The 14,951-nt window shown below is 36.5% G+C and overlaps 1 protein-coding gene across 2 annotated transcripts in view; it reads left to right on the plus strand.

Moving 5' to 3' along the window:
• FAR1 (fatty acyl-CoA reductase 1) overlaps positions 1–14,951 on the plus strand; it is a 73,808-nt gene that overhangs the window by 26,515 nt on the left and 32,342 nt on the right. For both annotated transcript variants that reach the window (XM_060018538.1, XM_060018537.1), the window contains one exon: positions 6,684–6,879. In XM_060018538.1, the coding sequence (XP_059874521.1) occupies positions 6,691–6,879 (189 nt within the window). In that variant the 5' untranslated portion in view covers positions 6,684–6,690. The remainder of the gene's footprint in view (positions 1–6,683; positions 6,880–14,951) is intronic.

The raw sequence follows: 14,951 nt of genomic DNA on the forward strand, positions 1-14,951 counted from the left end.
TTGCTGGGTCATATGGTAATTCTATTTTTAGTTTTTTAAGGAACGTCCATACAGTTCTCCGTAGTGGCGGTATCAATTTACATTCCCACCAACAGTGCAAGAGGGTTCCCTTTTCTCCACACCCTCTCCAGCATTTGTTGTTTGTAGATTTTCTGATGATGCCCCTTCTAACTGGTGTGAGGTGATACCTCATTGTACTTTTGATTTGCATTTCTCTAATAATTAGTGACGTAGAGCCGCTTTTCATGTTCTTCTTGGCCATCTGTATGTCTTTGAAGAAATGTCTATTTAGGTCTTCTGCCCATTTTTGGATTGGGTTGTTTGTTTTTTTAATATTGAGCTGCGCGAGCTGTTTATATATTTTGGAGATTAACCCTTTGTCCGTTGATTCATTTGCAAATATTTTCTCCCATTCTGTGGGTTGTCTTTTCATCTTGTTTGTAGTTTCCCTTGCTTTGCAAAAGCTTTTAGGTTTCATTAGGTCCCGTTTGTTTATTTTTGCTTTTATTTCCATTACTCTAAGAGGTGGATCAAAAAACGTCTTGCTGTGATTTATGTCAAAGAGTGTTCGTCCTATGTTTTCCTCAAAGAGTTTTATAGTGTCTGGCCTTACATTTAGGTCTCTAATCCATTTTGAGATTATTTTTGTGTATGGTGTTAGGGAGTGTTCTAATTTCATTCTTTTACATGTAGCTGTCCAGTTTTCCCAGCATCACTTATTGAAGAGACTGTCTTTTCTCCATTGTATATCCTTGCCTCCTTTGTCATAGATTGTTGACCATAGGTGTGTGGGTTTATCTCTGGGCTTTCTGTCCTGTTCTATTGATCTATATTTCTCTTTTTGTGCCAGTACCATCATATTGATTACTGTAGCTTTGTAGTATAGTCTGAAGTCAGGGAGTCTGATTCCTATAGCTCTGTTTTTCTCCCTCAAGACTGCTTTGGCTATTCGGGGTCTTTTGTGTCTCCATACAAATTTTAAGATTTGTTGTTCCAGTTATGTAAAAAATGCCATTGGTAATTTGATAGGGATTGCATTGAATCTGTAGATTGCTTTGGGTAGTAAAGTCATTTTCACAATATTGATTCTTCCAATCCAAGAACATGTTAAACATCTCTCCATCTGTTTGTATCATTAATTTCGTTCATCAATGTCATATTGTTTTCTGCATACAGGTCTTCTGTCTCCCTGGGTAGGTTTATTCCTAGATATTTTATTATTTTTGTTGCAGTGGTAAATGGGAGTGTTTCCTTAATTTCTATTTCAGATTTTTCATCATTAGCATATAGGAATGCAAGAGATTTCTGTGCATTAATTTTGTGTCCTGCAACTTGACCAGATTCACTGATTAGCTCTAGTAGTTTTTTGGTGGCATCTTTAGGATTCTGTATGTATAGTATCATGTCATCTGCAAACAGTGACAGTTTTACTTCTTCTTTTCCAATTTGTATTCCTTTTATTTCTTTTTCTTCTCTGATTGCCGTGGCTAGGACTTCCAAGACTATGTTGAATAATAGTGGTGAGAGTGGACATCCTTGTCTTGTTCCTGATCTTAGAGGAAATACTTTCAGTTTTGCACCATTGAAAATGATGTTTGCTGTGGGTTTGTCGTATATGGCCTGTTTATGTTGAGGTAGGTTCCCTCTGTGCCTACTTTCTGGAGAGTTTTTAATCATAAATATGTGTTGAATTTTGTCAAAAGCTTTTTCTGCATCTATTGAGATGATCATATGGTTTTTATTCTTCAATTTGTTAATATGGTGTATCACATTGATTGATTTGCGTATATTGAAGAATCCTTGCATCCCTGGGATAAATCCCACTTGATCATGGTGTATGATCCTTTTAATGTGTTGTTGCATTCTGTTTGCTAGTATTTTGTTGAGGATTTTTGCATCTGTATTCATCAGTGATATTGGTGTGTAATTTTCTTTTTTTGTAGTATCTTTGTCTGGTTTTGGTATCAGGGTGATGGTGGCCTCATAGAATGAGTTTGGGCATGTTTCTTCCTCTGCAATTTTTTGGAAGAGTTTGAGAAGGATGGGTGGTAGCTCTTCTCTAAATGTTTGGTGGAATTCACCTGTGAAGCCATCTGGTCCTGGACTTTTGTTTGTTGGAAGATTTTTAATCACAGTTTCAATTTCAGTGCTTGTGATTGGTCTGTTCATATTTTCTATTTATTCCTGGTTCAGTCTTGGAAGGTTATAGCTTTCTAAGGATTTGTCCATTTCTTCCAGGTTGTCCATTTTATTGGCATAGAGTTGTTGGTAGTAGTGTCTTAGGATGCTTTGTACTTCTGCGGTGTCTGTTGTAACTTCTCCTTTTTCATTTCTAATTTTATTGATTTGAGTGCTCTCCTTCTTTTTCTTGATGAGTCTGGCTAATGGTTTATCAATTTTGTTTATCTTCTCAAAGAACCAGCTTTTAGTTTTGTTGATCTTTGCTATTGTCTTCTTTGTTTCTATTTCATTTATTTCTTCTCTGATCTTTATAATTTCTTTCCTTCTGCTAACTTTGGGTTTTGTTTGTTCTTCTTTCTCTAGTTCCTTTAGGCATAAGGTTAGATTGTTTATTTGAGATTTTTCTTGTTTCTTGAGGTAGGCTTGTATTGCTATAAACGTCCCTCTTAGAAGTGCTTCTGCTGCATCCCATAGGTTTTGGATCATTGTGTTTTCATTGTCTTTTGTCTCTAGGTATTTTTTGATTTCCTCTTTGATTTCTTTAGTGATCTCTTGGTTATTTTGTAACATATTGTTTTGTCAAAATATGAACAATCCATGTGTTTGTGTGTTTTACGTTTTTTTCCCTGTAATTGCTTTCTAATCCCATAGCGTTGTGGTCAGAAAAAATGCTTGATATGATTTGAATTTTCTTAAATTTACTGAGTCTTGATTTGTGACCCAAGACATGATCTATCCTGGAGAACGTTCCGTGCGCACTTGAGAAGAAAGTGTAATCTACTATTTTTGGATGGAATGTCCTATAGATATCAATTAATTCTGTCTGGTCTATTGTGTCATTTAAAGCTTGTGTTCCCTTATTAATTTTCTGTTTGGATGATCTGTCCATTGATGTAAGTGAGGTGTTAAAGTCCCCCAGTATTACTGTGTTATTGTTGATTTATTGTTTTGTTTTGTTTTGGCGGTATGTGGGCCTCTCACTGTTGTGGCCTCTCCCGTTGCGGAGCACAGGCTCCAGACGCGCAGGCTCAGAGACCATGGCTCACGGGCCCAGCCACTCCACGGCATGTGGGATCTTCCCGGACTGGGGCACAAACCCGTGTCCCCTGCATCGCCAGGCAGACTCTCAACCACTGCACCACCAGGAAAGCCCCGATTTATTCTTTTATAGCTGTTAGCAGTTGCCTTATGTATTGAGGTGCTCCTATGTTGGGTGCATATATATTTATAATTGTTATGTTTTGTTCTTGGATTGATCCCTTGATCCTTATGTAGTGTCCTTCCTTGTGTCTTGTAACATTCTTTATTTTAAAGTCTATTTTGTCTGATATAGTTTTGCCACTCCAGCTTTCTTTTGATTTCTATTTGCATGGAATATCTTTTTCCATCCCCTCACTTTCAGTCTGTATGTGTTCCTAGGTTTGAAGTTGGTCTCTTGTAGACAGCATATATATGGGTCTTGTTTTTGTATCCATTCAGCAAGCCTGTGTCTTTTGGTTGGAGCATTTAATCCATTCACGTTTAAGGTAATTATCAATATGTACGTTCCTATTACCATTTTCTTAATTGTTTTGGGTTTGTTTTTGTTGGTACTTTTCTTCTCTTGTGTTTCCCACTTAGAGAAGTTCCTTTAGCATTTGTTGTAGAGCTGGTTTGGTGGTGCTGAATTCTCTTAGCTTTTGCTTGTCTGTAAAGCTTTTGGTTTCTCCTTCGAATCTGAATGAAATCCTTGCCGTGTAGAGTAATCTTGGTTGTAGGTTCTTCCCTTTCGTCACTTTAAATATGCCATGCCATTCCCTTCTGGCTTGTAGAGTTTCTGCTGAGAGATCAGCTGTTAACCTTATGGGAGTTGCCTTGTATGTTATTTGTCGTTTTTCCCTTGCTGCTTTCAATAATTTTTTTTTGTCTTTAATTTTTGCCAGTTTGATTACTGTGTGTCTCAGTGTGTTTCTCCTTGGGTTTATCCTGTATGGGACTATCTGTGCTTCCTGGACGTTGGTGGCTATTTCCCTTCCCATGTTAGGGAAGTTTTTGCCTATAATCTTTTCAAATATTTTCTCAGGTCATTTCTCTCTCTCTTCTCCTTCTGGGACTCCTATAATGCGAACGTTGTTGTGTTTAATGTCCCAGAGGTCTCTCAGGCTGTCTTCATTTCTTTTCATTCTTTTTTCTTTATTCTGTTCCGCAGCAGTGAATTCCACCATTCTGCCTTCCAGGTCGCTCATCTGTTCTTCTGCCTCAGTTATTCTGCTATTGATTCCTTCTAGTGTATTTTCCATTTCAGTTATTGTGTTGTTCATCTCTGTTTGTTCTTTAATTCTTCTAGGTCTTTGTTAAACATTTCTTGCATCTTCTTGATCTTTGCCTCCATTCTTTTTGCGAGGTCCTGGATCATCTCCACTATCATTATTCTGATTTCTTTTTCTGGAAGGTTGCCTATCTCCACTTCATTTAGTTGCTTTTCTGGGGTTTTATCTTGTTCCTTCATCTGGTGCATAGCACTCTGCCTTTCCATCTTGTCTATCTTTCTGTGAATATGGTTTTTGTTCCACAGGCTGCATGATTGTAGTTCTTCTTGCTTCTGCTGTCTGCCTTCTGGTGGATGAGGCTATCTAAGAGGCTTGTGCAAGTTTCCTGATAGGAGGGACTGGTGGTGGGTAGAGCTGGCTGTTGCTGTGGTGGGCAGAGCTCCGTCTCCAATGGTTTCTTATTCTCTGTTCCTTTTTCATAGTAGTTTACTCGATGGATGCAATATTCTTGTGAATGACTTGGAGGGTATTTATTAGAATTTAAATTTCCTGTAAATTTTTCATTACCTTAGTTTTCGTGGTTGATTCTGTTGCTTTTCATTTTGGTCCTTCTTAATTTTGTGGATATTTCTTAAATATCTGATGATCCTTAGTTATCCATATTTATGAAGGACTAGTATGATTGGTTTTGGTAGCTGATACTGCCTTCCTCTCAGTTTTCTGAAGCCTGAGTTTCCAAGAGATCTTTTCTCCAAGTGGAATTACTGAGAGCTCTGTATGAGTTTGTTTTAAGGGTCAGCAGCAGCCAGATAATCTAAGGACCTAAAATTTATTTCTGGGGCACAAGTGCTCTGAAGACTTTTCTTCTTTTGGTTGTTTTTGTTTCCTTTCTCCCAGTGCCCCACCTCCATTTGTGGATGTACAGAGCAACCTCAAACTTAGCCCTACTTCTCTTTTGTCCTTTAGCAGCCATGCTGGATGTTCTCAGCAGATCTGGATACTAAGCCTGGGAGCCAAAGTTTATACAGGAAGTAAGACTGTCAGGAGTGGCTTTGCTGTTCTGTGAGCAACCTTTAGGTACCTTAATTTCCCTAAGCTTTTATTCAGCTTCTTGATCCTGAACTTGGTGTTTTCTATTTAGGGGGTTGGGACAGCTCTTGCCTCCTTATGGTGCTTTCCTATGTTTGTTTTGCTTAGGTTGTTATTTCTTATGCTATGGCTTCTCTATCAGTTTAGTCTCATCTGTTTCTTGTGGAAATTCTTTTTTCTTGCCTTCCTTCCTACCTTCCTTCCTTCTTTTCTTTTTGCTTGTTAATGGGTTTTCAGATTGTTATGAATTTAATTTTTTATAATTGTGAAAAATTTAGATATAAAATACAGGTATCTACTCCTTAGCTTAAACAAAACATAAATACAATTGAAGCTTCTTATTCTCTTTTCTGATTGTATTATACTCTCTCTAATGCATTTATTAATATTATCATGTATATGCATTTCTAAACAGTAAGTAGGATCATTTTGAATGTGTTTGAGCCTTGAATAGTGACATACTGCATGAGTCCTTCTGCATCTTGTTTTTTCCACTCATCATGGTTCTTTTGTGTGTTCATTCTGTTAGTATACTCTCTTTTCTGCTGTTTCAGTGGAATTTGGGTAGGGAGGATAAGTCAGTCTATATATTCCTTACTATATTTCTTACTAAAAGGGAGGTTTAAGTACCTTTTGAATATATTGTCACTACAGACATATAAAAGAAAGGACTTGGTGTTACCTCTTGTTTCAACTGGTGATGATAGGTGAATATGACACCTCACCATGTTATACAAGCTAGGCAATTGAGTCTTGCTGCTGACCTCTATTTGGTGTTATAAATACTTTTGGAGACAGAGAAACACCACTTATTCATGTTTGGGGTTTAACTGAGGTTTAAGTGAAGATTTGGATTCTTATTGCTGAAGGAATTTTTAGAGGTCACTTGGTACAAACTGTACTAAAGAAACCCAGGCCCAGAGAAGGTGAGTGACTTGTCTGAGGTGGTCCAGGTAAAAACAGGGATTAGAAGCCAGTGTTGCAGTTCACTGTACTTTCCACCTTACTACAATGAGCCAAACGTTAATGTCCCCTTTTGTGTTAACGTTGAACTTTGATTTTTGCCTGTCCTTGAAAATACTTATTTGAATACCAAGAGATTTTCAGTATGTAACAGTGAACATAAATCTTTGAAGTGATGCTTATTTGTCATATTTTCCATAGGATCAGAATGGTTTCAATCCCAGAATACTATGAAGGCAAGAATGTCCTCCTCACTGGAGCTACTGGTTTCCTAGGGAAGGTACTTCTGGAAAAGTTGCTGAGGTCTTGTCCTAAGGTGAATTCAGTGTATGTTTTGGTGAGGCAGAAAGCTGGACAGACACCCCAGGAACGAGTAGAAGAAGTCATTAGTGGCAAGGTAAGTATGGAAAATGATCATTTGGAAGAGAGAAAAAAGTGTGTGTTTGTAATTATTGTAATCATCAACAGCTTAGTATATTTCTTAAGTATCCTGAAAAAAATTGGTAAAAAAAACCCCTATATGAATGGCAGTAAACTGAATATGACTTGTGATCAGGAGGAGAAAAAAGCTTTCTTTTTTTTTTTTTTTGAAAAAAGCTTTCTTCTATGATGAACAAAATTATATAACAAGTTCTAAATTACCTTTATGGTAAAGGTTTAATGTGTTTTTAGAATATTTGAGGCAGGTTATTTTTAATTACTAGATGTTTAAATAGTTTCAGAATGATAATAATGAGTTAGTTTCTAACTCCTACTATGCTGTGAGAGTGCTTTGATAACAGTTAAAAATTTGTAAGCACTAATTGCTCCTCACAAAAGTATTAGGAAGTAGCAAAGTCACATATTCCCATTTGACAAATAAGAACATGGTGACAGAGGGGTTATATAGAATACAAGAGTATGTCATACATTTGAACCTTTAGTAAAATATGGCTAAGAAAAAATGGAAATGAGCTGGAGTAAAATTATTTCACAGTTATAGGCTTTAGAATTTATCTGACATTCATTGTTAGTAAGTTTGGTATAGTAGCTATGTAATTTTTTAGTTATTAGGTGGGTATCTGGTACCTTTTAACCTTCTAGGGCAGCTGTGACTTATGTATAAAAAAACAAAAAAGACCAAAACTAGAAACCTCTGAGTTACTCTGAGCAGTGAAAGAATTGCTGAAAAGTATCAAAAGATATGTTGATTAATTATAGATTAACAATTCTCTACAGTTAATAAATAATTTATTAGACATGATTTGTATTCCAGCCTGTTTTGATCTTTCAGTAGAAATCCATAGTTAATAGTGGCTGACATTTATTGAGTGCTTAAGTTGTGCCAGGCACTGTGTGCAAAGCACCTTATATGTATTTAATTATCACGGGAACTCTTCAAGGTAAGTACTGGTCTTATTCCCATTCTACAAGGTCATATAGTTAGTGTTAGAGCCAGTGTCTGTGAACGATTGAAACCAGAGCTCATGCTCTGGCAGGGACAGATGTTGATATATCGCATTTTACAAATATGGACAATGAGTCTCAGAGGTGGTTATTTTATCTGAAGTTGTGTAGCTAATAGATGTCAGATATAACGGAGATGACTTGATAACAAATCCCTTTCTACTTTATAGCATTACTTCCCCAATAGATAAGAAAGTAAGGCAAAGATGATGGAACGCTTTGTGATAAAATGGAAAAAGTAATCTTGAGAGTTGGATACCTTACTAGTTGTATGTTGTAGCTGGTACACACTGAGTAAAAATAGCTTAATTTCCCTAAGCCAATGGCAAAAAGCTTGGTGCCCAAGTTTACAAAAATTAAAAGAGAAGACGACAAAAGCAAAAGAGAAGTGCATGAAGGGCAGCGAATAACAGAGGTTAACATCAGAAGGAATAAGAGTCAGTTTATGGGTTAGGGCAGTAGTGGGAAGCTTATCTCCTAGGAGTGATAAAGTATAATAACAGAAAAATAATTAAGAGAAAAAGAGAAGGTACACAATAAGACCTGTACAGAAGTGTGGGAGGGTTTAAATATAACTTTTAATTTTCTTAACATTACAGAGTTATAATAAAATACAATCACTAATATTCACTACAGTGACTTAGGATAAATTAAGAAAAGGTTAAACTATATTTAGAATGTTTGCTTTACTAAGATGTTACGTTGAGAATGATTTCCATTCAAATATAATTTTGGTTCAGAAAGATAAACTTCTCTTTTGTGAAGCATCCACGTTTTTCTTGTTTGTATTCCCCCTCCTCCCCATTAAGAGGTAATCCTAGACCTACAGGGTTGTAACAGTGATGTAAATTAATATTTGTTTTTACTTTAAAAAATAAATTGTTTGAAACTATTAATAGGGCATTAAAGAATAAAAATAATATTTACTTTTGTCCCACTGTTTATTGAGTTTGTCCCCACATGAAAACTTTAAATAATCTTTATTTCAACTAGAAAAACTTCTTTTCTCTGAATTACTTTTTAAAACAAATCTACTTCTTTGAGGGCTACTCAGTGACAGTATAGCTCACAAGGGTAGTTATACTCTAGTAACGTTCTTCCCATTGCCCCAAACTCTCGTGCACTTGTGTTCTTCCCATTTGCCCTCCCTTCCACAAAGATGTGAGTCCTGCTACATACTAGAAGCTGTTCGGGTTACTAGAGATACGGCAATGAAGAAAACAAAATCCCAGCATTTGGAATTTACATTCTAGTTAGGGAGACAAGTTAACAACTATATAACATGTTGAATAGTGCCACGTGCTGTTCAAAAGTAAAGCAGAAAAGGGGGATTGAAAGTGATGGAGGTGCTGCTTTAGATACGATGGTCAGAAAAAGTTCTCTCTGAGGTGACATTTGGTCAGAGACCTGAATGATGAAGTGAGGAAGAATCCATTGGTACGTGGAGGAAGAGTGTTAAAGGTAGAGAGAACAGCACGGGCAAAGGCTCTGAGAACTACTTGGCAGGTTGGAAGAGTGTCAGAGCAAGCTGTGGTGTTTGCTTTACTGGACTCTGTATAAGGCATGTAAAGTAAATACTAAGTGCCGGAGTATTCCTACTAACACTCTCCTCTACCCAAGTGAGGTTTTTGCCTTTTAAAATACAATCAAAATTGTTAATTATTCTTTTAAATTTTTGCTTGTTTGACTTGAGGAAGAGGGCTTCAAACAAATATTTATACTTACACATGAGAAAAATGTAGCAAGTGTTAACTTTAAACTCTTAGATTAAGGAATTATCACATGAACTTTCTATGTACTTATTTTTAAAAGTAAGATGTGGGTTAAATGTGAAAACAGAGAACAGAGTAGTGATTACCAGAGAGGAAGGGGTTGGGGGTAGGGTGAAATGGGTAAAGGGGGTCAACTGTATGGTGACAGATGGAAACTAAACTTTTGTTGGTGAGCACGCAGTAGTGTATATAGGAGTCAAAATATAATGTCCTAATCGTGGAACTTATATGATGTTATAAACCAGTGTTAGTTATCTCAATTAAAAAAAAAGACAAGGGACTTCCCTGGCGATCCATTGGTTAAGACTCTTTGCTTCCACTGGAGAGGGCATGGGTTCGATCCCTAGTCGGGGAACTAAGATCCCGGGTGCCAAGGGGAATGGCCACACACACACACACGCACACACACACACACACACACACAAAGACAAGTTTTAGTCATTTTCATTATTGTTTCTAAATTCTTTAGAGACAATAAAAAAAAGATGTGAGTTAATATTTCAGTATTTACTACCGTAAAATCTAGCTACATAATAACTATGCTTGAAGAATTTGCCATCTTAAAGTGTAGTAGGTACAAAGGTCATTTTCAGTTTTTCCTGAGAACTGGGAAGATCAACTAAACTGTATTCAATATCATTTTAAAATTAAAAGTATTTGGTAGCCTAGTGTAAGGACTTTTTTAAAAATGTGATATAATTTATAGCTTTTTTCTAAGTGACTTTTAATTAAAACTCTTGAGCAAATTATTTGATAATGTATATTGACTGCAGTGTATTGCAGACTGATATTATTACCTTATGGCTGTATTTTTTCATATCATACAAATAGGTTGAAAGATTCTGTTTATTTAAGGCAGTGATTCTCAAACTTTTGATCTCTGGACCCCTTTACACTCTTAAAAATTATTGAGGACTTCAAAGAGATTTTGTTTTTGTGAGGTTTTATTTCAAATATCTTACTGATGTTTTATCGTAGTAGAGATTAAAATTGAGAATTTTTTTTTTCAGTCCGTAACACCTCTTTGTAAAGTTCTGAGACTTTAACAATACCTTACACAGACTACGTGTTAAATACATGTTGAATGATTGATTCAAATAAGATACTGCTATTTAAAACATTTTGCACAGAGCCTGGGCCATAGTAAAAACTCAAAACATGATAGAAGCAGTAATAGCAATGATAGTGATTTAGTACTTATGATAATTGTAGTGCAATATTAATATTGATTTATTTTATACTGGATTACTAGATCATTCATCGAGTGCTGAGAGTTATTTAACAAGAACAATTTTCCAAACAGTCGGGTATTCACACTGTAGGTATGATCTATGCTTCCCGAGTTCAGCTCTTCACCCATCTTTTTCTGTGTATAGATTTATCAAAGTAAGCTTTATGCTGTATTCCTCTTCTAGTTTCCTCTTTTCTTTTTTTTTTAACATCTTTATTGGAGTATAATTGCTTTACAATGGTGTGTTAGTTAATGCTTTATAACAAAGTGAATCAGCTATACATATACATATATCCCTGTATCTCCTCCCTCTTGCGTCTCCCTACCACCCTCCCTATCCCACCCCTCTAGGTGGTCACAAAGCACCGAGCTGATCTCCCTGTGCTATGGGCTGCTTCCCACTAGTTATCTATTTTACCTTTGTTAGTATATGTAAGTCCATGCCACTCTCTCACTTTGTCCCAGCTTACCCTTCCCCCTCCCTGTGTCCTCAAGTCCATTCTCTACGTCTGCGTCTTTATTCCTGTCCTGCCCTTAGGTTCTTCAGCACCTTTTTTTTTTTTTTTAGATTCCATATATATGTGTTAGCATACGGTATTTATTTTTCTCTTTCTGACTTACTTCACTCTATATGACAGTCTCTGTGTCCTTCCACCTCACTACAAATAACTCAATTTTGTTTCTTTTTATGGCTGAGTAATATTCCATTGTATATATGTGCCAATTCTTTATCCATTCATCTGTCGATGGACACTTAGGTTGCTTCCATGTCCTGGCTATTGTAAATAGAACTGCAGTGAACATTGTGGTACATGACCCTTTTTGAACTATGGTTTTCTCAGGGTATATGCCCAGTAGTGGGATTGCTAGGTCATATGGTAGTTCTATTTTTAGTTTTTTAAGGAACCTCCATACTGTTCTTCATAGTGGCTGTATCAATTTACATTCCCACCAAGAGTGCAAGAAGGTTCCCTTTTCTCCACACCCTCCAGCATTTATTGTTTGTAGATTTTTTGATGATGGCCATTCTGACTGGTGTGAGGTGATACCTCATTGTAGTTTTGATTTGCATTTCTCTAATGATTAGTGATGTTCAGCATCCTTTCATGTGTTTGTTGGCAATCTGTGTATCTTCTTTGGAGAAATGTCTATTTAGGTCTTCTGCCCATTTTTGGATTGGGTTGTTTGTTTTTTTGATATTGAGTTGCATGAGCTGCTTGTAAATTTTGGAAATTAATCCTTTGTCAGTTGCTTCATTTGCAAATATTTTCTCCCATTCTGAGGGTTGTCTTTTTGTCTTGTTTATGGTTTCCTTCGCTGTGCAAAAGCTTTTTTCATTAGGTCCCATTTAAAATTGAGAAATTTTTAAAGTAAAAGAATATACATACAAGCACACATTCCATGAGCCATCGAGAGTGATGATGTCATTACACATGTAGCTTTGGAAAATTCCTCTCTATACTTGTGAGAGAATGAAAGTGAAAAATGCAAATAATGTTTTACTTTTATTATGAAAATAGTTTTGACTTCGTGAACTCCCTAAGTGGGAGTCTCAGGGACTCCTAGGATCTTCTACACTTTGCGAACTGGTGCTGATTAAGAGTGTACAGTGTTGCTTAGACCATGTGGGGACAGCCTACTGGCACATTCTAATGGATATACTGAATAGGGGCAAATGTTCATGCTTTAAGGAGAGAGTTGACTTTTGCAGACATCCAAAATTAATTTGAACCCAAGCTTGGCAGTAAAGATTCAGAGAATAAAATTGGAGTCAGAAACCAAAGTGATTAGAAAGCTGTGAGCTCAGTTTTGCAAGGGCTCTGACTCTATAGGCATATCCCTCCAAAGAAATGTCAATGATAGCATTATTTTTTTTTTTTTTGGAAGAGAATGATGCTCATTTGTCTATCTAAATTCTTATAGTCCTGTTGGAAAAAACAAAAAAATTAGCAAATCCTTACATAGCAACTAACCAGACTTTTTACTTTGAATGAACTTCGTATACCTTTGTGATAGTTCTTTGGATTAGAACTAATTGTCATGTCACAGTAGCTTTTCTTTGACATCATGCAGCAGATACTTAACATGTTGCTTTTATTTTTATTTAACTGTAGGATGTAAAATCCTTTCTCCAAAATTTAGAAGTTATCCCTAAACTTCTTAACTACTCAGATAGTGTATGTTAGTCTCTCTTCTTTTTCCTCTTTCTGATTTTTTGCCAGATCCTTTTGGAATTCTTTGCTTCCCTGAAAACCTGTGAGAAAGGAGTCATCAAGGGGGCTATCAGACCACAAGGCCTATTTTAAGTAATAATGCCTGCATGTGTGTTTTGCTGCCATCTCTGCCCTTTGTTTACTCATCTTGGCATTTTATCATGAACCACTTGTAATTGGTATATTGTAATTCCCTTCCCAACACCCTCCTTCCCCCTAGTGAAAGGTTATTTTTTCTTATTCATTTTTTATTTTTCAGAAAACATTTATTGTGTGTACTCAGTGCTGGGCACTTGACTTGATGTAAGGGGTTGAATTCAGGAATAAATAAGAGTCCCTGCCTTAATGGAGCCTACAGTCTAGAGAGTTTTTAAGAGGGAGGAGGGAAGGAAGAGAGAGTGTAGAGGTGTTAAGAGAGATTGGATAGGAGCAATTATTGAAGCTGATGTCTTGGTTGGAATTGAGGACCTAAGTAAAATGTGAAAGAGTTGGGCATCTTCTCTGGGGTCTCCAGGGTAATGCTTCTAAAATTTTTCCTCACCAGTAAGTCTGATTTGTAAAGAAAATGATTATCTTCTACTGAAAGCCTGAAATTTCATTGAACTTTTATAGTTTAGTCTAAACATATGGCCATTATTTTCAATATAAAAATGCCTTGTCCCCAAGTATTTGTCTAAATAAATATTTAACTAAAATACTCTATAAAATTTTGTCATTTTATCTTATGCTTTTAATTCCGCCCGGCACATCCCACCACTTACTCCTAGGGCCATTCATTCCCACTTATGTATAGCATTTCTGGTGAATCAATAAAATGAGTTCTTTTTATATCAAGTAGCAGTGAATATGTACACTTAAAGTTGTTAAGAAACTTTTAGGTAGAGCCTTCTATGATTTTGAAACAGGAATGAAAGAGCATAGGCATAGAGCATATACTATAGTGGGACATTGTCTTATAGCAGAATTTCTCAACTTCAGCACTATTCATATTTTGGGCCAGATAATTCTTTGTTATGGGGAGCTGTCCTATGCATTGTAGGGTGGTCAGCATTCCTGGCCTCTACCCACTGAATGCCAGCAGCTCCCTCTCCTCACCATCCCAGTTTTGACAAAGAAAAATGTCTTCAGACATCACCACATGTTCCCTGGGGGCTAAAATTGCCCCAACTTGAGAACCACTGATTTACAGGAATGTCTCTGGGAAGGTAAACCTCATTGCTGGCAAGGAGTGCAAATAGTGGACCACAAAATAAATTCTGGAAAGGGAATAAAATACATTAAAGAGGGCATTAGTGGACTTAGTAAAGTAGGAACTAATTGGGATACCAGTGGGTTAAAAACTTTGGAAAAGATGGTATTGAATAAAGAGATGGTAGCTAAAGAAGGGAAGAGCATCACATTTGAGATGTAACTTGTGAAGCAGCGTGATCATGTATTGGTGGTAGTGGTGGAGATATCTGATATGAAGGGGAATTAAAGGTCATTGGCAGTCTGGGAGAATGAAAAAGTCTGAATACAGTGTGTTAAAAGTACTTTTCTGGTCATTCCTCAGGCTCCTTTTTCTCTGCTAGCCCCTTAAATATTCTTCAGAATTCTGTCCTAGGCCTTGATCTCTTTTTACTAGGTCCATTTAGGTAATTACTCAGCACCTTCTGTTTTGTGTGAGGTGAAAGGTTGTATTTTAAATTAGATTTGGAAAAAGCTTCATATAGTCTGGACCTTGGGTGCTCATCACTGCTGCTACTGGGTGGTTAATAAAATCTATATCAGTAGTCTGACTCTTTCTTCCCTGAACTCAGGACCCACA

This window comes from Delphinus delphis, chromosome 8 (assembly GCF_949987515.2).
Source record: "Delphinus delphis chromosome 8, mDelDel1.2, whole genome shotgun sequence".
Classification (NCBI taxonomy): Eukaryota; Metazoa; Chordata; class Mammalia; order Artiodactyla; family Delphinidae; genus Delphinus; species Delphinus delphis.